Below are 23,383 nucleotides of genomic sequence, written 5' to 3'. Positions count from 1 at the left end.
TATGGTCTTCAAAAGGGGAGGGCTGGGGGGCTGAGGAATCCTGCAAGGGACACAGAAACTAGATGGTCAGAGAAAAGCCTTGCACACAGAGGAGCAGAAACAGAAAGTGAATACAGTTCTCCCTTGCAAAATTAGTTTCAGAGACGGCAGATAGTAAGAGCTACTGCCAGGAGAAGGGAACACTTGCTTGAATGGGAGAAGAGAAGTGCGGACAAATAGCAAAGCTGTGTCATTTTCTGAGCCTTGACTAGGTGTTTTCAGGCACCTTTTCTCCCAGCATCCATAATGATGAGGGGCCTATTCAGGGCCGTCTTAAGCATATCCCCTTTCCCCAGGTGTCCACCTTTTTAAAGGGAGGATGGCGCTGCCAGCGGGGCTGGAGGCGGCTCCTCCGGTGGGGAAGAGGCTGAGGCTGGACGAGGCGCCTCCCACCTCAGCTGGACGCTTCGTGCCGTGGTGGCCAGGTCAGACAGAGGCTCTGGGTGCGGCGCTGCTTCAGCGCGGCATGGCGGAGGCGGGTGAGGGCAGCGAGCTGATGCCAGGAGGTGCTGCGTTCAGCCTCCGCCTCTTCCCTGGTGCCCTCCAGAACTTGCCGCCCCGTGCCACTAGCCTCTATGGGTAAGACGCCCCTGGGCCTATTTATTCTTTAAGGAAAAGCAGTGCTATTATTCTCTTTACATTCCAGCGCTGGAATGAGAGCCAGCGTGGTGTAGTGGTTGGTCAGAGTTTTGGACTAGGACCAGTCATGGCCTCTCGGCCTAAGCTACCTCACAGGGTTGTTGTGGGGATTAAATGAGGAAGAGGAGAACCATGTTTGCCACCTTGAGCTCCTTGAGATATACATGCAATAAATGAATAATAAGATTCCTTCGGAACAGGATCATAACCACTCAGATTTTTATAGCTATAGCACGTTTGCACACTGAAGGATTGTCTACAAACCAGACACTGAAAGCACATTTTACACACCCACCCAAAGAATCCCGGGGACTGTAGTTTAACCTCACAGAGCAATAATTCCCAGGATCTATAGTTCCCATGATTATTTGTGGAGAATGTGCTTTAAAAGTATGGTGTGTGTGTGTGTGTGTGTGTGTGTGTGTGTGTGTGTGTGTGTGTGTGTAGCCAAGGGCTCATAGCTGATACGGAATGGAAGGGGGGGGGGCTCCTTTCCCCCTTCCTTCTAGGAACATCCGAGGCCCCGCTTATTCCTATGGCCCCGCTTTGGCCAATCACAGCCATGCATTTGTCCTGCAGAAGCTAGCTCAGGGAGCTCCTGCACGCCTCATTTTACCCCTGACAAGCTGCTGACGCCCCCCCCCCCACGGCGAGAACAATGGATCCGAAACCAGGGACCTCCTGTTACAATGTATCCATTCTGTTTCTGCTTTTGCCCTATAGTACAGAATGGGTTTGAAATCATTGAAATCTTTAGGAATTGATATAAAATCAACCGTAACTCCGATTTCTTCGCTCTCGGTGTCATTCAACTCAGTTCCCCGTGGACTCCATGATGCTATCCCTACTTCCATAATCCCCAAAGCAACAGGTCACGTACGCAGGAACTTCTTAATCCTGTCAGATCGTTTCGCCAAACCTTTCCTCTAGGCAATATTAGGTGGCAGACGATGTATATCTCTGACCCATTGTCTTGCCACCACCGGTACTCAATAAATGTGTATCTATGTATATTTCCCGCTCCGCATATCCCCCCTCCCTCATCCAAAAATGCTAATTAATGTAATCCCACCTTTTCATAATGTATTCATGACGTGTAAAGTATATTCATGATGTAACTTGTGAAACCCAACCTTCCCGTAATGTATTCGTGACGTTTCATGCACTGTATTCTGGGATATGGAGGGAAATTTCAAAAGTTCATGTCACCCCTTTCTCTGGGTTCAATCTCGCCTTGAACCTGTTGCGCAATAAACTTGGATCTTCTGCAGTTTGCTCCTGCGTCTGGCTGAGCTCATTTTCTTCCACAGGGACCCACGGACTTAGTCCGATGAGCTGGGTGGCAGAGTAACCCCGCACCCAGATTTTAGCCGTAACATAGCTGTTATTGAGTTGGTGCCTGTAATTATATACAGTACCTTCCCACTACTAGTACCACAAGGAAATGAAAGAGGACAGGAAAGGAACAGGAAAACCAACAGTGGATCCTCTAATAAATGCCCGGCTAATATACCGTAATTATTTAGGTTCCTTTGAAATGTAGAGGCACAGATAGAAATCTGGAGAGAGCTCCACACAGAATTGGCTCTGCCATACCAAAGGCCAGCTTGCTAATTAGCAGGACTAGCCACATATATTTTTCTGTCTGAAGTGATGGGCACAATGGCCTCTCCCCACTCCATGAGCAAAAGCCTACAGCAATAGCGAGATAGGGACAAGTTGGCTAGTATATTGTGTCAGCCCTAAAATGTGTCTATATTTATTTTTAATCTCTCACTTCCATAGCACCTTTTGGTTAATTCATTGCTTTAATGGTCCTTTATTATCCTTATCACAGCCATCAGACATTCTGCTGTTATTCTCATGTTGCTAGTGGAGAAATGAAATTGAATGGGAGAAACTTGCCTAAGGCCTTCTCATTAGTTTGCAGAGTTGATCCGGGGTTTGAAACCAGTGTCCTAGGTCAAGCTCCAGTCTAACACCTTACCAGACCAGTCTCTAGAAAGGTTTTTAAACACGGGATGTGAAGCTCACTGTACGAGCCACATTCTTCCCTTTGCCCTACACACTTTCCTTTTTGTATCTGAGTCCTGTGCTGGCAGTGCGAGTGGCCGTGTGCTCCTCTCCAACTGGACTGAACAATACTGTAAAACCATTTTACTTTCATTTTATTCCAGGGATTTTAAAATAATCCTTGGGTAGACTGTTCACAGCTGAGCAACAGAGAACACTTTGGGTGGTGGTGGGGAGCCCCATATTAAATTCCCAGCATTTCCAGTTAAAAAGTCTTAAACTTCCTCTGAGACTTTAAAATATCCCATGAGTTTATATGACAGAGCTTTTTTCTTTAATTCATCTCAATGGACATTTACCAGCAAGGCAAGAGGTACACTTAGGGATAAACCTAGCTCACACTAATGGCTATATTCTAATAGCTGGGATGTGAAACATGAACTACAGTTCAAAACAAACCCATTACAAGAATACTAAATGGAACACAATTACTGTATATAGCTGAGAGAACTACCCACATCCCTTACTGAATCCATGAGATATATAAGGTCACATTTGCTAACAAATTCCAGATCTGTAGCTTCTCATTGCAATTGCTCCCTTTTTGTTGTTTGCTTCATAGGAACTTTGAGATGTTTGTTTGTGTGGTCATCTTGCTTTCATCCAACAATATCTCAAGCACCCTCTAGCGGGAGAAAAGAGAACAGCACCATCCACCTTTTAGTTTCAGGTACTGTATTTATTTAATCTCATAACCTGACAAAAGCCAATATGGTCACAGCCATCTTCATTGATGCCTTCGGGGGAACTGGAGTTCCTTATAAGAACAAAACAAATCTGATTTTTTCCCCCTCCCAAACTCTTAAATTGTCAAGTAGCTCCATAAAGTTCTGAGCTCCCTCAGATCCCAGCAAAGTCAGCCGTTGTTAGGGCCTTCAAGTATTGCCTTTCTGTCCACCTCCAAAACCATTGGATCAATTCAAATTCCAGAACTTTCTCAAACACTGAATCTGACTACATCCACTCTTCCTTTAACCAAGGACATCTCAGGCCAGGAAACAATCTTTAAGCTCTGAGGCTCACATTTAACAAATGGAAGCTCTGTTGAGTAAGATGCAAAGAAATTTCCCTGCGGTCACCTGCTTAAGGAAGAAATAAAATGGCAGTCCCAGTTCTGTCATTCTCTCCGCAAAGTCTATGCCATTCACAGCAATAGCCTTATGTCCCTACAGAGAGAGATGTGGATTAAAATCGCCACCAATTAGATCTTTTAAGAGAAAATGTTTCAGGGAATTATTACGTACATTAAAATCCCCACATACAGTTTCATTATTCTTTAAGACCCCTTTATACTCCACTGTAGATAAATTTTCACAAGAAGGCCATTGCTGTGTTATGGAGTCGTCTCGCAGGGACTTCATTTGATATTAATTGCATTACATTCCTATTCTGTCTTTAATAGAAATGTCTTCTAACACAAAGAGACATGCACCACTGGGAAAGGTTAGAGCAAATACTATTGCTTAGACGACTTTTAAGTGTGAAAAGACCAGCATGTGGGTTGTTGGGGTTTTTTTGTTTTTGTTTTGTTAGCACATTATTTAAATGTGCAGCTCTTTCAGCACCCAGCTGACATCAACCACTACGAAGCTGCCAGTTTTGAGGCATGCAGTGAAGCTCTCCCATGCCGGACAGGCCAGGCCCAATTCCACCTCCAGCATGTCAGTTTTGTCCTGTGGCTCCATTGTTGGTTGGCCCAATGCTCCAAGTGGTTGATCCAGTGCTGTTCCACTTATTTTGAAGCGCACCTAAAACTATCCCGCTTCTTTGAAACAGACTTTAAATCCATCTACATAGAGGATTCCACAAATATCGCAAAACGTCACCTGATCAAGAACCTGTATCAAACCAAGGGCCCTTCCAGCTGAGCATCCTGTTTCTCACGGTAGGAAGCCACATGCTGATACAAATCCCACATGCAAGGCATGGGCAAAATAGCCTTCTCCTGCCGCTGTTGTTCCCCTGCATGCTGCCTGTGATCCAGGAGGTAACACCTCTGACATGCTGAGCACTCTGATCTTCATGCGGTCCAACTATGTGTTTTGGTTCCCCACGCCCATTAACCAACACAGCTTCCCCTGCTTTTTGTGGACCCCCTAGGTTCTGTTTGTGTACCCCTAGGACACGGGTGGCACTGTGGGTTAAACCACAGAGCCTCGGGCTTGCAAATCAGGTCGGCGGTTCAAATCCCCGCAACAGGGTGAGCTCCCGTTGCTCGGTCCCAGCTCCTGCCAACCTAGCAGTTCGAAAGCACGCCCAAGTGCAAGTGGCGGGAAGGTAAACAGTGTTTCTGTGCGCTGCTCTGGTTCGCCAGAAGCGGCTTAGTCATGCTGGCCACATGACCCGGAAGCTGTACACCGGCTCCCTCGGCCAATAAAGCGAGATGAGTGCAACCCCAGAGTCGGTCACGACTGGACCTAATAGTCAGGGGTCCCTTTACCTTTTTACCTAGGTTCTGTGAGCAGGCAACTAAGTATGCAAAACTATCAGGGGAGCAAGTCTAGTAGTTTATTATACAATTATTATAAAGCAAGGGTGGCTGACCTTTTTGGGCCTGATCTGTAGTCAACCCTCTGGGGACTGCATGCCAGAAAACATGCACAGGACCTATATTAATCCTATATTAATCCCTGCAGATCAGCTAAGGAGGATTCTCACCCCCTCTCCACTCATACGACATTGATCTGATGACAGCCCCAACAGGGCACAGGGCTCCACCCATGCCAGAGCTTTGTGTATACTTTAATTTACTTTCCTTTTTTTTTTTGCTGCTGCCACCCAAATCAGTAGAGTCTTCAGGAGCCAGAGCAAAATTAGGGTACTTTTTGGGTAGTGGTAGTGATATGAGCCACGCCTCCTGTTGGATAAACATGAATAGGACAGGCTGCAAAGAGGCCAGTTACAACACTCCCAATATCAGAACCAGCCCTGAAACTCCCACCACAATCCCAAAGTGTGAAAGGTGAGGTATCTGCAGCAATCCTTTGCAACAGAAGAGCAGGATCTGGAATTAAGCTTACACAAAGAAGAAACTACTTAAATTAAATTATTTAAATAATGAATCCAATTCATCTAGGAACGAATGTGTGGCTACTTACTCTTACTTTACAAGAAGATTCAGCCCTTCATGTATGCTATGTGCTTTTGTTCCCAGCAGTGTTTTTTGTTTGTTTTAATTCCCTGACTCTGGGTTTCTTCTCAGCCCCCCCGATCCCCAAATGAAATGACAGTCAGGCTGCTGAAAGTAGAGCTACTTCATCATCATCAGAGAAGTAGGGAATGGACGAGTGCCCATTCATGATTACCAATCAATGATTTCTTACAGCAACATGGCCTCCCACTCCCCTGTGTAAATCCTTCCAGGACCATCAAGCTGTGACAACCTTAATGCGAAGGAAACGTCAGGCTCCAGAGTGATATTTGAAAGGTCCCTTTGAAATATTTGGCAAATCTCTCTCTCTCTCAATCGATGCAAACGGATGGAGATTCGTTCCAGATGAATGAGAGGTGGCAGAGCCCATCCTGTTGCAAAAATCATCCGGCAAGCCTCCTTGAAAGATAAATGAGATGTAAAATGTTGCCTGAGTTCCTTTACAGGAAAAGGGTAATAAAGAGATTGGAACTCGTTGCAGATTTCTGCTGCAGCACATTTACTTCTTGGCCAGGAGTCCTGCTTGTTCTGCTTCTTCCACTTGAGGGATTTCAAAACACCTTCAGATTCCATGAGCTGCCTCATCTATGACGGATATGATTTTGAGGGGCGGTAGTGATGGATGGATTGCCTTGCTTGCCATCACGGTGCTACTGAAGTGCTTAATAAATCTTTCATTGACTTCAGTGGAATCATGATTCCAGGCCTATACTTTCAGCCGGGTATATTTAGTCTGCTGGCTGGGGATGTTTTATGCACATGAGTGGTGGCAGGCTGGGGGTGGGGCAAAGGCAACATAACTAAATGCGTGAGGTACAAAGCACAGGGGTGGAGAGCCTGTGGCCATCCAGATTTTGTTGTACCACAACTCCCATCATCCCTGACCACTGACCATGCTTGCAGTCCAACAACATAGGGAGAGATTCACGTTCCCCATCCATGTTGAAGCCTGTACAATGGGGACAGAATTGTAATTCAATGTAATTGAAGCTTTTTAGAAGCCAGCCTCTTTGAGAATATTAGTTTAGTAAGATCAAAAGAAAGTACATGTGTGCAAGTGTGCACGCACGTAGAACAAAAAATGATCTGCATTTATGTACACACACAAAAACACCACTTTTGCAATCCTGTTGTATGTCCCAAGTGGGAGGTTTAGGGAGTGGTTGGCTCCCTCCTTGTCTATGTTTAAGAAATTATTTAAAATATACTTATTTTATCATGTGTTTCTCTCTTGATGATGTTCCACTTGATTCTCTTCTTTTTTTCCAGTTTTAGGTTAATTGTTATATAACTGTGGGTTGTGTTTCTTTAACTGCAACTTTTGAAGATTCCTTTTAGCCGCCCCCAGCAAGTGGGACATTTTCTTTCTCCAGTTTTGTTCCCTTTTGTTGAGCCTGCAGGCAGGACCTGTGTAATATTACGTATGCCCAGCGCCCAGACTAGCAGTCCTCAGTTCCCCACCCCACCACCAGCAGACCACTTGGAAAATTGCTGGGGGTCTCAGAGGAAATCCCCCCCCCCACACAGATCAAAGCACATACGTTAACTCATATTTTAATAACCACAGCCTTGTGTTTCATTCAGGCACAGTCAGCACTTTCCGCCTGACAATGATGGAAACAAGCCACGTGAGCTCATAACCAGTAATGCTATGAGCAGGCTTGCAAGCAGAGGAGGTGGGGCTAACCATAAACCTGTTTAAAATTCTGCTTAGTTATTAATTATTTTTCATCAGCAACTACAAATTAGCATTACCATCATGTATTTTGTACAGAAGCAAACACTGCTTCATTGACACAGCTAACTCTATCCTATGAATCCTATACAGTAGTTCCTCGGGTTACATATGCTTCAGGTTACATATGCTTCAGGTTAGACTCCGCTAACCCAGAAATAGTACCTCGGGTTAAGAACTTTGCTTCGGGATGAGAACAGAAATTGTGCTCCGGCAGCACGGCAGCAGCAGGAGGCCCCATTAGCTAAAGTGGTGCTTCAGGTTAAGAACACTTTCAGGTTAAGAACAGACCTCCAGAACGAATTAAGATCTTAACCCGAGGTACCACTGTACAAGTACACGGCTGACAAACTATGACCGATCCAAACAACACACACAAGTTAGCTGTATTGTATACAATGAAAGCCATGTACACAGGATAGCTGACAAAATGCATCAGAAATAAAAGCCATACATGCGTAAACAACAAAATGCAATCAATCAAAACTAGTGCAGTTTTGGGCAATACTATTTTTTAACCATGTTTTGCTTCTGCAATGAATACAAATAAAAGTTAAACATTTTTTCTGTTTGCCTGTTTTTCAGTGTCTGCACAACTGTCAAACCAGTGATTTTATGAAAATCACAGGGTTGAATCCAACTCATTTCTACTCAGGGTAGACCTCTTAAAATTAAAATACCTAAATTAAGTAAATTTCAAAAGGTATGAGAAGCGCTTAGTTGGATACAGCCCACAAGCTTTAGGTTAAGTCATTCCTTTAACTCAGCTATGGGGAACTTTGGTCCTCCAGATGTTGCTGAACTACAACTTTCATCAGCTCCAACAAGCATAGCCAGTGGTATGTGCAGCAACATCTGGAGGGCTAAAGGTTCAGCTGTAACTGGCAATTTTCTGGAGGTAAATTAATAGACTGTGTCAGCACCATATTAGGAAAACCACAGGCCCTTCTTTGGGAGCAATCCTAACACTTCCACTCACCCAGCATGGTGGGGCTTTACAGAGCAGCAGGGTCACTGTCACTTTCATAGCTATGCTGAGCATCCCAGGTGAAGGGTGCAGGCAGAGACTGGGCCCAGCTCACTCAACACTGCCACATGATGGCAGCATGGTCAACTCACATTCCAAAAAATCCAGAGAACGTTCAGCCCCACCTCTGGAAAGCCCCATTTTCTGGTAGGCAGACAGGGGAGATCTGCACCAGAGACGCAGCCCCACCACCAGCAGCCCAACAAAAAAGGGATATGAATCGCTCTGTCAGTATGATAATCTACCACTAGCGTGCAAATGGCAGAGGTCAGCAAACTTTTTCAGCAGGGTGCCAGTCCACTGTTCCTCAGACATTGTGGTGGGCCAGACTATATGGGGAGGGGGGATGAACAGATTCCTGTGCCCCACAAATAACCCAGAGATGCATTTTAAATAAAAGAACACATTCTACTCATATAAAAACACGCTGATTCACGGACCATCCGTGGGCCGGACTGAGAAGGCGTTTGGGCCAGATCCAGCCCCTGGGCCTTCGTTTGCCTACCCCTGGCAAATGGTCTCCATCTCAGAAAAGGAAATTGGTTGTAGGGCCAGGTACAGATATTCTCAATGGTTCTACAGCTTTTTGGCACACAACCCAAAACATGTTCAACAACTTCACTCACTTTTTTGAAATATGTAATATGGCAACCCTACCCTCTAACCTCCATCATATAAGCACTTTTGCAAATAATAAATGATGATACCAGCTGTGGGGAAGAAAAGCTCTGATCTCTGAATAGGTTTCCCACCTTCTGGGAAAACGACACTTTGGTTATTGCAGAAATGGGACCCCCGGTTGTAGCCATTGCCGCAACCATTTTTCTAAGTAATGCTGTATATGCAATTAAACATTGCATTCGGAGCCTAAGCACCCCTCGGCAGAAGCACTTCATCCGATGGTCAGAGAAACTCAGGACTGCGTTTCGGCACAGACAAAACACTTGCTGAGCCAGCACCTTTCGGCACTGGGAAAACGGGGCCAGCCACATCCGAGCGTCAAAAGCAAGGCGCGCTCCCTTTGAACCAAGGGAGAGCAAGCGCGGTCCTCTCCTCGCGGAGAAAGACCGGCGCAGAGGAAGCGGCTACCCAACAGGACCATGAGCTGCGTTCGCGCACAGCGAGGAATCAATGAACGATCTGAGTCTGCCCTTTTCAAATACGTTGAGGTTTATACTGTATAAAGGCTCCAGTTTCCGCTTTCCTTCCCCGCAGCCTCCATCTTCGCCACGGACGCTCTCAAAAGGCGAGGATATCGCTCCCCCGCATTATGTGTGCGGCTGGGGTGGAACGCGCTGACGTCAGAGCCGCCGCCCGACATCTTGAGGAAAAGACTTTATCTAGTCTCCGCCATCTTTAGTGAGGGTTTCCATCGCTGCCCCGTCGCCATTTTGGAATAGGTCATTCCGACTCATGTCTTATTTTTCCTTTCCCTCCCTTTTTTTTTTTTGCTCCCTATCTTCCATCACTTCACCAATCGATCAAATTCCGTGTGTGTGTGTCTCCATTTAAAGATTAAGCCGGATTGTCTTTCGAGGAAGTGACCCGCCTTTGTCAGCGGTATCGCTTCCGGGTGAAGAGAGGTGACCTCTCACCCCCACGACGCCCGCCTCTTCCTTTCCGGTGTTGGTTGCTGCCTGCGGAGACGTGCGAGTAAGTGTCGAGAGAGGGGGGTAACTTCCATCCACCCCCATCCTCGGGGACCCGGCTCTCCCCGAATTTGTCCGCGGTTTGCCTGGCCTCTCCTCCGCCGGCTGCACGGGGAGGGCGGCGGAGGGGAGGGCCTGGTGCCCCCGGGGTCCGCGGGGGTAGGCAGCACCGCAGTGGGAAGGAGCGCGGCTGGGCAAGCGGGGATGGAGCCTCGTAGCGCCTTTTGTTTCAGTTGCGCGCCTCTTGCTTTATTAAGAGGCGAAGCAGTAGCTTGAGTCGCTTTCCGTGATGTAGGCCGTTGTGGTTCTCATTAAGGCCAAGGTGGACTATAGGCTGAGAGGTTCTCCCGGGGCCGCCGCTAGGCCTGTGGCTGAGTCTGCTCTCCGGTAGGCTGGCTGGCTCCCTTTCTTTTGAGATGGTTTGACGTGGGAAAAGCTTCTTTATTTACTAGCTGCAGGTTGTTCCAAATCACAAATTCCCTCATCCCTAGGAAGTGAACTTTCTGGGTCTGATTGCGGGCTTGTGAGATCAGAGATGATCTGGCATCATGTTTGTGTTTTCAGGCCGTCCTGGTACATTGAGAGAGAAAAAAAGATCCACGTATCACGGAGTCGTCTGCATCTGCAATGTTACATACAGTACACGGCCTAGCTCTGCAGGATTGCAGCCCTTAATAGTCGTATTTTAAAAGTTTCCACCTCAAAGGCTGCAATCCTAAAGCCCACTTACGGTACCTAGCAGTAGTTTGCTTTCAATTCCGTAGGGCTGACTTCTGGAAATCAGTTGTGCTTTAGAGAGCAAAATGTGCTTGGTTCTTTTCAACTGGAATACCACACACACACACACTGTTGTGTACATGCTCTTTTTGGATTGTTCACTGGAGATTTTTTGCTTAAACCGGTCGTAACCACAGTGTACTTCATAATTATAGAATGATTTTTTGTGTTCTAGGTGGGGGGCAGGTTGAGCTTTGTACGTAGGAGAGACAGCTAACCCTTCTTTTCTAACCATGAGAACAGTAAATCACAGTAATGGCATAGATTAATATATTCTCTATAGCCATGAGAATTCTCAGCCAGACCTAAAAAAGTTTTCAGGATTACTTCTGCAGTCATTTGGGCTAGGAACATGGTTTATTTTGTTTTTTAAGTATGCTAAAGCTGCTGCCATATTCCAGCAATAGCCAATGTGCTGCCATCCAGGCACTGTGTGCTCCACCTCCTAATGCTCCTTATCATGCAAGCTGAGGTTGATGGGAGTTGTAGTACAAAGCATCTGGAGGTTACCATGTTGACTACCCATGCTGTATTCTTGCTCTGCAAAATCACTGCCATCTAGGTTTCCATACATTCTGCCTATATTGTAATCCCCTTTATTTGAATGTTGAATGTAGTGACTTGAGGGTTTCTCTGTTGTAATATAAATATCTGTTTTTTACATACCCTTTTGTTTAGAAGTACTTAAGTGCTGTTGTGCTGAGGGTCCATTTGCTCCTACTCCATCTTCTTGATGGCATTGTCTGTAGAATATATATTGCTAAATATTACAGATAAGAGCAGTGGGGATCTTGCCACATGTATGATGCTGGGAAATGTATCATGCTATAGGCCTAAGCATACCTGATTGAGGAGTGCGGGATTTTTCCTATAGGGGTGTGATTGTGGTAATGTGTGCTGTTTGATTAGCATTATTCTTCCTGTGCAAGTCATTCAGGGAGGTTTTTAATTTTTGTAACCTGCTAGCTAGTATAATTAGTGTGGAGCAACACATTTCGCTGAAATGCTGAGTGTTGGACACTCATGCAGAAGGGAAGTTCATTTAATAGGCCTGAAATAATTTTGAAAAGAAAGTGGAGACCATTATGTTAAGTCATTTGGCTTCTATGCCCGGTTTTATGAAGAGAATTATTAAAATACATTCAAAAAAAGTCAGTGCAAATTAGCACAAGTTTTGTGTTCCAAGAACTCCCAATTCTGGTTGTTGTTGGTCTCACGATACTGTTCCTGCCAGTTAATATATTGCATATGTCTTAATCAAGACTGTGAACTTAGTAAACTATGGTGCTACTGATGTCCTTTATCTTCCCCTTGGATTTATATATATGTGAGAGATGCAGTGATTTCCTTGTTTTCTGAGGCAAGGAAAAGCTGGGTTGCTGCAAGGGTGAGTGGATGTTGCTGGGAGTGAGGTGCAGTTAGAAGGTGGAACTTCAGACACAGGTGCTTCTGTTGCAGCCTTTGCCAAGGTGTTTTGGACTAAGATTTCCTTCTGCCCCATACAGCACAACTGTACTGCCTGGCTGAGCTGGAAGTTGGCACCAGTACAGAAAGGATTTTCTGTGCACAGAGCTGCAAAAAGGGCTGTGAACTAGCCCCATGTAGCTGCTTATTAAAATAGCTTGCTTGTGTGACTTGGGTCTGAACTACTTACTTTCCTTGCCCTAGAACAGGGGTCTGCAACCTTTAAGACAAAAAGAGCCACTTGGACCCATTTCCGAAGGGAAAAAAACTGGGAGCCGCAAAACCATTGCAACATTTAAAACACATATATCTCTGGAGCCGCGATGTGACAGCGGGCGGGAAGGTGACGTCGGGGCGGTGTGTGACTAACGCATGCACCGCCCCCATGCGACGTCACAGCCAGTACAGCGCCCGCCACAGTGGGGAGTGTCGGGGCACACAATGCGCCTCCTCCCCTCGCTAGTATCCGCCCCGGAGCCGCGGCAAAGGTGTAAAAGAGCCACATGCGGCTCTGGAGCCGCAGGTTGCAGACCCCTGCCCTAGAATCTTAATTTAATAAAGGTTTATAAGTATAGCCCTTCCGAGAGACAGTACTTTAAGGCCTTCCATATCCTCCCTAATTTTTTGTTGTTTTCTTATAACAGAAATGGCACCTCGTAAGGGCAAGGAAAAGAAGGAAGAACAAGTTATCAGTCTGGGACCACAGGTGGCTGAAGGAGAGAATGTGTTTGGAGTCTGCCACATCTTCGCTTCCTTCAATGACACTTTTGTCCATGTAACTGACCTGTCTGGCAAGTGAGTAGGCACCTGTTTGTGACTGCTTTCTTTAACATGTTTCTAAAATGAAAGACGTATTGGGGGGGGGGGAATGTTGGTCTATGATGTTTGGTAAACTTTTACACCTCAATTCTCCTAAATGCATATAGTGCTAGACCTCACAGGCAGACCCTTGATCAAATGCAGAAGTCAAGAGACACACTCACATTGGCACAGAAAGGTTCTCTTAGTTTAAAATCCTGTAAGTCAGGACTCAGGAAACAATGTGGGCCTCCAGGTGTTTCTGAACTACAAATCCCATTGGTTGTGCTGCCCGGCTAGGACTGGTGGGAGTTAGAATCCAACAAAATGGAGGGCCACCAGTTCCCCATGACCTGCTATAAGCTGTTCAGGCATACTGGCGTAAATGGGAACATAAGGGACATCTAAACTTTGTGTGGCTGGTTCTGTGTCTTGTCTGCTAGGATTTAGGACTTGTGGGCAGCAGCAGAGGCATTAAGGTTTGGAAGTTGTTGCTTCCGTATTTTAAAAACAATTTGGCAAAGAAGCCAAGAATACAATTTATCTGCTTACCCTGTAACTTCATATCTCCTGTGAAAGTGAGACTAGACTTGGGGTTCCTCAAATAATCTCTCTGTTCCTTCTTTCTCAGGGAAACAATCTGCCGAGTAACTGGTGGCATGAAAGTGAAGGCTGACAGAGACGAGTCTTCTCCTTATGCTGCTATGCTGGCTGCCCAGGATGTAGCTCAGAGATGCAAGGAGCTGGGAATCACTGCCCTTCACATCAAGTTGCGGGCTACAGGTGGAAATAGGTATGTGTGTCATTCTCTCCCACACAGAGTTTATAAAATGTAATTAATCAGATACTAATTAGTATCTAAGGCATTCAGCATTCACCCCTTAACAGGTTACATTATGCTGGAATACCATATGAGAACGTTACCGTGTATATAATTTTGTAGCATTCTGTAGACCAAGGTGGTGGTGGGGGGAGGGAAGCAGAGAGGATACCCTCTTGGCACTGAATACATATATTGGTTGGCTTAATATCTTTGTGGATATTTTGTTGTTTTTCTCTTTGCATTTAGATGGACTAAGTTGCAGTTTGGACTACCATGATCTTATAAAAAGTATTGTCCACATTATTTGTCAGTGAGATCAGGTTGCATCTAATATAGCCTCGGGGTGTTCTGGTTTTTTCTTTTTGAAATATGACAACCCTAATATAGCCACTTCTTTTGAATGCTTCTATGTATTTCCCTTAATAGAACAGAGATATTCTGTGCCCATTAGACATAGGCCTTGCAGTTAGAAGCAAAAAAGAGGGAAGCCTTCTGCATAGGGTAGAAAAGACAAGCAGCAGAGATATCTTGAGAATCCACATGGATTATGACAATGATAATTCCCAAGGGGTAGCAGGCACCCAAGACAAAAAAAAAGAACATAATTCTATGAATCACAGAAACTGATTGGCATTCCCAGTAGATTAAATGTCTGAATTGAAAAAGAAAAAAACTGCTGCTGGTTAATATAAAATGCCTCCATTACACGCTTTCCTTCAGATTCCAGCATAAAGGTAAGCCTATGAAGTTAGCTGAAAATGACATGGCTTTTATAAAAATACAGTAAGGGCTCTATTTGCCACTAGACCAAAAGCTTGAAGTTGAACTGCCATCTTATCTCCCTGCGTGTCCCGTATTGGTCTTTGTCACCAGTTTACTCCCTCCATATGAATTATTATAGAACCATACAATATATAAACAAATGCAGACATCAGAGATAAATTGTAAACGCTTATCTGCTTCATATATTTCCTCATTTTTTTCCTGTGCAGAACAAAGACTCCTGGGCCTGGAGCCCAGTCAGCCCTCAGAGCTCTGGCTCGCTCTGGCATGAAGATAGGGCGCATTGGTGAGTTGTCAACCGAAGATGCATTTGAAGAATGCATCTCCTTGGAAACCGTCTCTTTTAGAAAACGGCTGTTTCTTAATGTCCCATTCTTACTCAGGTGTTAAACAAACCCCCTTGGTTTCCTGTGATAACGCTTTTCAAGATTGGGGGGTACATGCTAAAGGTGCTGAGCTTAAGATATGAAGTACAGAAATATTGCAGATTAGACAAGGAGATGTCCCAACATCAGGTAGTTGTGACCTTTAGTTAGAAAGAATTGAAATTGGTGCTAAGCTGCATGGTAACTACCATGGTATTATGAAATGTTTTCCCCTGGTAGTTGTGTCGTCCCTTCTTAATTAAGTAAAGTGGAAGTCCTAAAGCCTCTGCAGGCTTCTCTGAACTTGGACTTTCACATCCTAAAATACAGTTGCTGTAAATTGGAAGTACAGCTTCTCAGTCTGACTTACGATCCTGCAGTAAATTGGGTTCTTAGTGTTAGATTTTGACCACCAGCCTCCTGCATTGGAAAATTGTTTCATTTACCATATGAAAAGTGACTTAGAGGGTTTTGTATGTGTGTGGGACCTGTGTATGCAAGAAAGTCTTCTGAATGTGAAATCCTTATTTCTCTCCACAGAGGATGTCACCCCTATCCCTTCAGACAGCACTCGCAGAAAGGGCGGTCGCCGTGGTCGCCGTCTGTAAACAGTAGCTGTTATCTTTCATCATTAAAGCTTTCCAATAAACCTCTGCTCTCATTTGTTCTTTTCTTATACAACTCTGGTCACCGCTGGTGTCCTTAGAAGTGCATCCTTGAGTTGGACCTTTTCTCACTAATTACTTACATGAAAAGCAGTCTCTTTTGGGGAGTTTTTCTGTGCATTAACAGCTTCCACGGGATTTCTGTTGTATCACTTTTCCACTGAGTTATTTTTCTATGAAGCTACTCAATACTACTTAGCAAAAATAAAAAATCTTGCTACCGTCTAAGGACGATTTTGACGGTGGTGGATAAAAGTAGCAACAAAGCATCTCAATTCCATATATAGATTAAACTTTTTTAAAAAACCACACACAACCCTGGACAGCCACTTCCCCCAAAGCACTGTTTGGTTTTAGATGCAATAGGCTAGCAATGTGTTCTTTTGGATTTTGTATAACAGAATTCTGGACTCCTCTTTCCACATACATCTTTCAGGGATCCATTTAGAAAAACGTTTAAATCTGTATGAAAGGAATAATTTGATTCTTCCCCATCTGCCTTTTTAGATGCACCTTACCTTTTCATTATTTCAGATTATTTTGTATTCACTAGTGCATTGTCACATGCAGATCGTCGATACAGATTTACCATGGTAGAGCTGTGGATCTGAATTGAGAATTTTTATTTACATTGCATTAGGGACGCGGGTGGCGCTGTGGGCTAAAGCCTCAGCGCCTAGGGCTTGCCGATCGAAAGGTCGGCGGTTCGAATCCCCGCGACGGGGTGCGCTCCCGCTGCTCGGTCCCAGCGCCTGCCCACCTAGCAGTTCGAAAGCACCCCCGGGGGCAAGTAGATAAATAGGTACCGCTTACCAGCGGGAAGGTAAACGGCATTCCGTGTGCGGCTCTGGCTCGCCAGAGCAGCGTTGTCACGCTGGCCACGTGACCCGGAAGTGTCTTCGGACAGCGCTGGCCCCCGGCCAATAGATGTGAGATGGGCGCACAAACCCCAGAGTCTGTCAAGACTGGCCCATTCGGGCAGGGGTACCTTTACCTTACCTTTATTTACATTGCATTATTGCTGCACAGAAATCCCAAGCTTGTTTTCTCAGAAGTAACTCACTGCTTTCAATGACATTTACTCCCATGTAAGTGGATAACATTGCAGTCTTTGTATTTTTGTCAAGAACTAGGGAGAAGTAATTGTGCGAGAAGTGTTTACCTGTGCAAATTCTCGACGGGGTTGGTTTAAATAGTGCTGGAATGAGCACCAGCCAAAATAAGGACTTTGTCATAGCTCACTTTCTTATTAACACTTCACTTATTTATATCCTGTCTCTCTTAATTTTGCTAAAAATTCACGAGGCAGCTTCCACTAAAACAGGCACAAAACTGTTCAGAAACTAATTGCATTAATATAAACAGGCATCAAACAAGAAAGCAGCAGGGTTTTGTTTTTTAAAAAACCATGGTACTAAAATTGATGGTGTTTCCTGCTTGGCAGGGGGTTGGACTCGATGGCCCTTGTGGTCTCTTCCAACTCTATGATTCTATGAAATTAAACTTAATTAAAATCCCAGGCAAATAAGTTTTAACTACATCAAAAGTTAGGATTGGTGCTCTGCAGGCCAGGAGCCACTCTAGAATAGGGCGTATCTCAGGCTACTACCCCTTGGTGTCTGAAGATGGAGGCTTTTAGAGCAAGAAGTTAGAAAATATTTTTAAATTGTTGCAGCGTTACTTAGAGAAGTTTTTAACGTTTGATGTTTTAGCGTGTTTTTAATCTGTTGGGAGCTGCCCAGAGTGGCTGGGAAAACCTAGCCAGATGGACGGGGTATAAATAATAAATTATTACGTAATTATTTCAGTCAGGCCATGCCTGGTTCATCGGTCTCTAGTTCCATCATGCCAAATGAATGCTGGACCTTTTCTCGATACAGACTGCGTCCAAGTTGTAGCAACAATATTATTGATAACCAAATGGCTTGTAAAAGCAGAAAGGAGCTATTGGCGTTTTGGACTGTACCTTGGCCTTGGGTTATTTCCCTTTTTATATTATGGGCTGTACAGTTCTGAGTGTTTTAAGTGTTTTCTTCAAAACAGGTTTTGGTTCCGCATCACTGTTTTTGTGGCAGTCTAGTTTCTTCCTGACTCGGGAGAAACAATACATAAAATGTCACAGGACCTTGCATGTAGCTGAGGTCTACTTCTGTATTTAGGCTCTGTATTTAGGCTGATGAGAATATGCAAGGAGCAAAAGTGTATTCTTGGAGCAAGCCCAAAACATTTTATTGCCTGAGGCAGTACAGCAAATGGCACTGCCTTCTCTCCAAATTGAGCTTCTGCCCTGTACCTAAGGGCAGTCAAGTTATTTTGACACTTGAAGCAATGCTTATCTCCTTGGTATTAAACTGCTCCACTGCTTTGTGGGACATCATTGGGAGAAGAAGAGGCTAAGGAGTAAACCAGGCTTCCTCAACCTCAGCCCTCCAGATGTTTTTGGCCTACAACTCCCATGATCCCTAGCTAGCAGGACCAGTGCTCAGGGATGATGGGAATTGTAGTCTCTAAACATGAAGGTTTGAGGAAGCCTGGAGTAAACCCTACATAAGTATGGAGTGGAGCCCCTAAGGTGGTTGGATGGCACATTTTATGCCGCCACCTGACAACTGCAGCCAAGCTGGTGTCAGATGTATTGCTCCGCTTTCCTTTGGACCACATCAGCGAGGTCAAGAGTGGTCTTCCGGGCAGCCCACAACCTCTCACACACTGCCCAGGCTTGCAGCCCAGAGAGGTCACTTGGGTGCTGCTAATGCAGCAGTTTGACTTCGCCCCCTGAAGCACACAACATTGTCTCTTGAGACAGATGCCAACAAAAAAATTCCTTCCAGTAGCACCTTAAAGACCAACTAAGTTAGTTCTTGGTATGAGCTTTCGTGTGCATGCACACTTCTTCAGATACACACGAAAGCTCATACCAAGAACTAACTTAGTTGGTCTTTAAGGTGCTACTGGAAGGAATTTTTTTATTTTGACTGGCAGACCAACACGGCTACCTATCTGTAACAGATGCCAACAAAATAAGCTTTTTCATGAAACCCAAAATCCTCATTCTGCCTACCAGCCCTTATTCATCTGGTCCCCAGATTACTGACTGCTAACTCATTCTTGAAACAGATAGGTAGCCGTGTTGGTCTGCCATAGTCAAAATAAAAAATTCCTTCCAGTAGCACCTTAAAGACCAACTAAGTTAGTTCTTGGTATGAGCTTTCGTGTGCATGCACACTTCTTCAGATACACACATTTCATTCTTGAAATGTCTTCCATTTTCATGATCTCCTTTTGTGCATCATTTCATAGAAAAGGAACTTGGAAATAATGACTTTCTTCCTCATTTTCTTTTGCGGTTTTATGTGGAAACCTAACAAATAGAAAAGGGGAAATGATAACCAGTATTCTAGCCAATCAGAAATTGGCTACTTCCTGATATTTAGAGTTGCTAGGTAGAAAATGCTTCACAAAAGCTGTACTTCTGCCTTTGTTATGAGAGAGCAGTAGCTTGTTTAGCAGTTGTGTTCCAATGCTTCCTAAGCAAAAGGGTCATTTTTAAAAAGAGGTAAGCTACTAAAATTTCCACCAGAAGTAGCTAGACAAATAAAAAGAATGTATATTCTTGTACACCTTCAGCACAGGATTGTTACAGGGCAGAACTATTTCCTTTTGATCTTGAAGGATTCATGTGCTCAAATCCTGCTTGCTGGTTTCCCACAGGCATCCTGTGAGAACAGGATGCTGGACTAAATGGGCCATTGGACTCACCCCGCAGGCTCTTATGTTCTTATTGTCCACACAGACTGGCAGTGGCTCTCTGGGGCTTCAGACAATGGTTTTTCCCATTTCCTACTTGGGGACCAAACCAGGGAAAGCAAGCATTCAATCATTCAATCAATCAATCCCCCATGACAGTGGTGATGCCACTTCACTTCAGAGTACAGGCATGTGTGTGCCATTGTGGAGTGTGTTCACACCACAAAGTTTGCACATCTAGTTTCATAAGCTGGGGGGTGGAGGGGGCAGGAGATGAATACCAAAGGTATTGTAGGTGGAAGGTTGACTCACCCTGTCCCTCTCTTCCTACTCACCCAATTTCATTAAAACTACATGTAACACTGCTCTACAGATATTCTTGTCAAGAGTGCTTGTGACCTAATATCACTGTTACGGATGAGAGAGTTGCACATCACAGGTTGCAAGAAGAAGCCACGCAACAAGTAATGTGTTATTTTAGAGATGAAAGTATTTGGGGATTTGTTTACAAAATCAGTTCTGTACCAAGAGAAGCTCAAATGTCTGAGCTACATCTGTTGTACAAATCAAGCATATCTTTGCTTATTTTGCATTATTTGGCTTTTGCTGGTCATGTGATGATGCAAGCTGATATGCAGGCACTGAAGTTTTATCCTTCTGGAAATCTTCAATATGATCCCCTAGTCCTCAAATATGATCCCCTAGTCGCTGCCAACATACGTACAAACCTGCTAGTTAAGACACTAGCTGAATGTAGATGATTTATCTGCTAATGTGGACTCCAGTCTACAAAGGTCTTGTAATAAATCAGTTAACACTGGTAATGAGCATGGTACCCACAAGATGTTTTGAACTAGACCCCACCAATCAAACCTGGCTGGGGCTGATGGGAAATGGAGTCCAAAACATCTGGAGGGCATCTGGTTGACATATGTTAGGGCCCAGCACCACTAGGGAGAGGCAGGCCCCATTTCAGTGCAGTGACTGTCCAATGTAAACATGATCCAGTGAAAGGTTCTAGCTGAGCAAGTGTGGCTTATTGTCCTGATCCCCTGGCCGATTCAGCACCCAGACAGCGTGCCAAGACTGAGTCCAAAATCCAAGGGTCAATCAGCATCTGCAAAGTCTACAGGCCGAGATCCAAAGTCAAAGGCCGAAGGTCAGGAAACGAAGTTCAGGGTCAATCAAAGCCCAAAGTAGAAACCTGTGGCGGTCCAGGAGAGCACAAGACCAGGTTCTTCACGGCAGTTGAGCAGACATGGCACGTAAGCTCTGCTGTCTTCTTATAATGTGCCTGCTGGTTGTAGCATCTGGGCTTCATCCTCACCTGCTCTCAGCTTGCTCCAGTTGAGGAATCACAAGCCTCCTTGTGATCCAGGCCCCATCTGGCCAGCTAGTGAGCTGGTCTATAGGCCCTGGCCTGCCTCTGCCTCCTGGAGTGCCCTGCCCACTGTTTGTTACGCCTCAGGATCCACCATGTTCATGGGGGCAGGGGTTCCTCTGGCTCTGGCAAGGGGTCCCACTGTTTGACTTCCTGCTCACTGGCCCCCATCCCTTTGTCATCCTCCGTTACCCCATGAGTACTTCCTACACCAACCTCTCCTTTTCCACCCCCAGCTTACGCCCCCCCCCATTTGACCCAATCCCAGCCAGGATCCTCTTCCTCCTCTCTGAACCCCTGCCAGTTCATGGCACTTACTCCCATAGCCTCCAACATTTCTCTGATGAAAATAGGGACGTCCCATTCCATAATGATAATTTTACTATTTATGCCCCCCACATCTTACTGTGTTCCCCCAGCCACTCTGGGCAGTTTCCAACATACATAAAAACATAATAGAACATTAAACATTTTTTTTTAAAAAAAAACCTTCCCTATACAGGATTGCCTTCAGATGGCTCAGGGGCTGGATAACTCCATACCCTCCAACATTTATGTGATGAAAATAGAGGCAACCTAAGTAAAAGCGTGACATTCTGGGATCAAATCAGAAACCGGAACAGCTTCTCTAAATCAGGATGTCCCTAGAAAATAGGGACACTTGGAGGGTCTGTAATCCCTAGTGCTGGTATCACCTGGGGGAAAGGAAAATGGTTTGGATCTTAACATGTTTTCAACAGGCTTTATTAGCATTGGACATTGCATCTCTCTTGCAATGCTGGCCCAATTTTACAATACTGCTCCCATTTTTCTTCATTGGAATATGCTGACAGAGGACAACACCACTTAATACATTTGACAAAGCTGGCCCTATTGCATTAAAGTGTAATGTGCCATAGGAATTTGTTGCAACAGGCTGACCTGGCTACCCCTGTGGACCCTTTATCATGCCCTTGTTATTTGGTTATACTGAATTCAATATATGGCAATATATGGCATCACTGTCTAGGAAGATGATTAACGCAAAAATACCCAATCTCTGCAGTCTTTTTTCTTTAGTCTAAACTTGACATTTACATTGGGACTGGCTGGTACATTTCCGAAGCCTGCTCACTTTTTCCACCTATGAGAGAAAAAAAAACTGGGGACTTTCATTTGTTCTCTGTTTCTCATGGGATGATGACACAGGTCCTGCTATTGAATGTTGGAACTGGGAGTTATCGGCTGTGGTGTTTTAAATTTAGGTGTGGTTTTTGTTCTTGTTTGGTTGCTAATGAGTTAATAAAAGGTTGGTAGTATATGATCTTCACTCCTTGCATCTCACTGTTTCAGGGAAGATTTAAATCTAGCTTTTACACCCCCACATAAAAACAGTATTGTTCATCACAGCTTACTTACTACCGTATTTTTCGCCCTATAGGACGCACTTTTCCCCCTCCAAAAATGAAGGGGAAATCTGGGTGTGTCCTATGGGGCGAATGCAGGCTTTTGCTGAAGCCTGGAGAGCGAGAGGGGTCGGTGCGCACCAACCCCTCTCGCTCTCCAGGCTTCAGGAACACATCCGCAGCCTAGGCAGCCCTACGGGAGGTCCGGCAGGGATGTCTAGGCTGCGGATAGCAGCCTGCCGCCCGGTGGGCGGGGCACCCTGAAGCAGAGCGCCCCCTGCGCCAGGCAGACATCCGCAGCGTGGGGAGCCTTGCAGGAGTTCCTGGCAAGGCTCCCCACTCTGCAGATAGCAGCCTGCCGCCCCGCAGGGGGGGGCGCCCTGATGCAGAGCGCCCCTCGCGTGGGGCAGACATCGGCCAGCCCCACAAGCTCGGGGGACAGCAGGGAGGCGCAGCGCTGCCATCCCGCTGTTCCTCAACCTGGTTCTGTTTCCCCGACCTGCTTTTGGGGGGGAAATAAAGGGAATTTTTTTCCCCTTTATTTCCCCCCCAAAAAACTAGGTGCGTCCTATGGGACGCAGCGTCCTATGGGACGAAAAATACGGTATATTGTGGCATATTGCCTCATAAATATGCACCAGTATGTTAAAGATTCACCACATGCACTTTCCAATCTCCCCTCCAAAGCCCAATCTGAAGTAAAATCTCTCTCCAAAGAACAAAAAGTTACGTTATTTGAATAAACCATGCCGTGAGAGAGCCATGAGCTATGTTACAGTGTTCTCAAAATGCACTGTCTATGTGGTAGCACAAAAAGCTGCAGAACTCTACCTGACAACCGGTGATGTCATCTGAGTAGCCAATGAGATTTTTTAAAAAAGT

General features: G+C 45.2%; 1 protein-coding gene and 1 long non-coding RNA gene across 2 annotated transcripts in view; both read left to right on the top strand.

Annotated features, from left to right (window-relative positions):
- Positions 1-23,383, top strand: part of LOC309526008 — a 154,139-nt gene that overhangs the window by 108,127 nt on the left and 22,629 nt on the right. The window lies entirely within an intron of this gene.
- On the top strand, positions 10,162-15,972 carry RPS14 (ribosomal protein S14). Its single transcript, XM_082211847.1, has 5 exons — positions 10,162-10,317; positions 13,199-13,349; positions 13,984-14,145; positions 15,168-15,244; positions 15,864-15,972. Exons 2-5 carry the CDS (start codon positions 13,201-13,203, stop codon positions 15,929-15,931), a joined length of 456 nt encoding a protein of 151 aa, XP_082067973.1. The 5' UTR covers positions 10,162-10,317; positions 13,199-13,200; the 3' UTR covers positions 15,932-15,972.

This window comes from Podarcis vaucheri (genome assembly GCF_965113315.1).
Source record: "Podarcis vaucheri genome assembly, chromosome: 2".
NCBI classification, from domain to species: Eukaryota; Metazoa; Chordata; class Lepidosauria; order Squamata; family Lacertidae; genus Podarcis; species Podarcis vaucheri.
Note: the sequence above shows the minus strand (reverse complement) of the source record. Positions and strands in the feature narration are given on the sequence as shown.

What these genes read in the sequence shown, in the direction of transcription:
- RPS14 (XM_082211847.1), top strand. Translation starts at nt 13,201, where the DNA reads ATGGCACCTCGTAAGGGCAAGGAAAAGAAGGAAGAACAAGTTATCAGT. An exon ending in GTAACTGACCTGTCTGGCAA is followed by an intron (nt 13,350 to 13,983) that starts GTGAGTAGGCAC and finishes CTTCTTTCTCAG; the next exon opens with GGAAACAATCTGCCGAGTAA. An exon ending in CATGAAGATAGGGCGCATTG is followed by an intron (nt 15,245 to 15,863) that starts GTGAGTTGTCAA and finishes TTCTCTCCACAG; the next exon opens with AGGATGTCACCCCTATCCCT.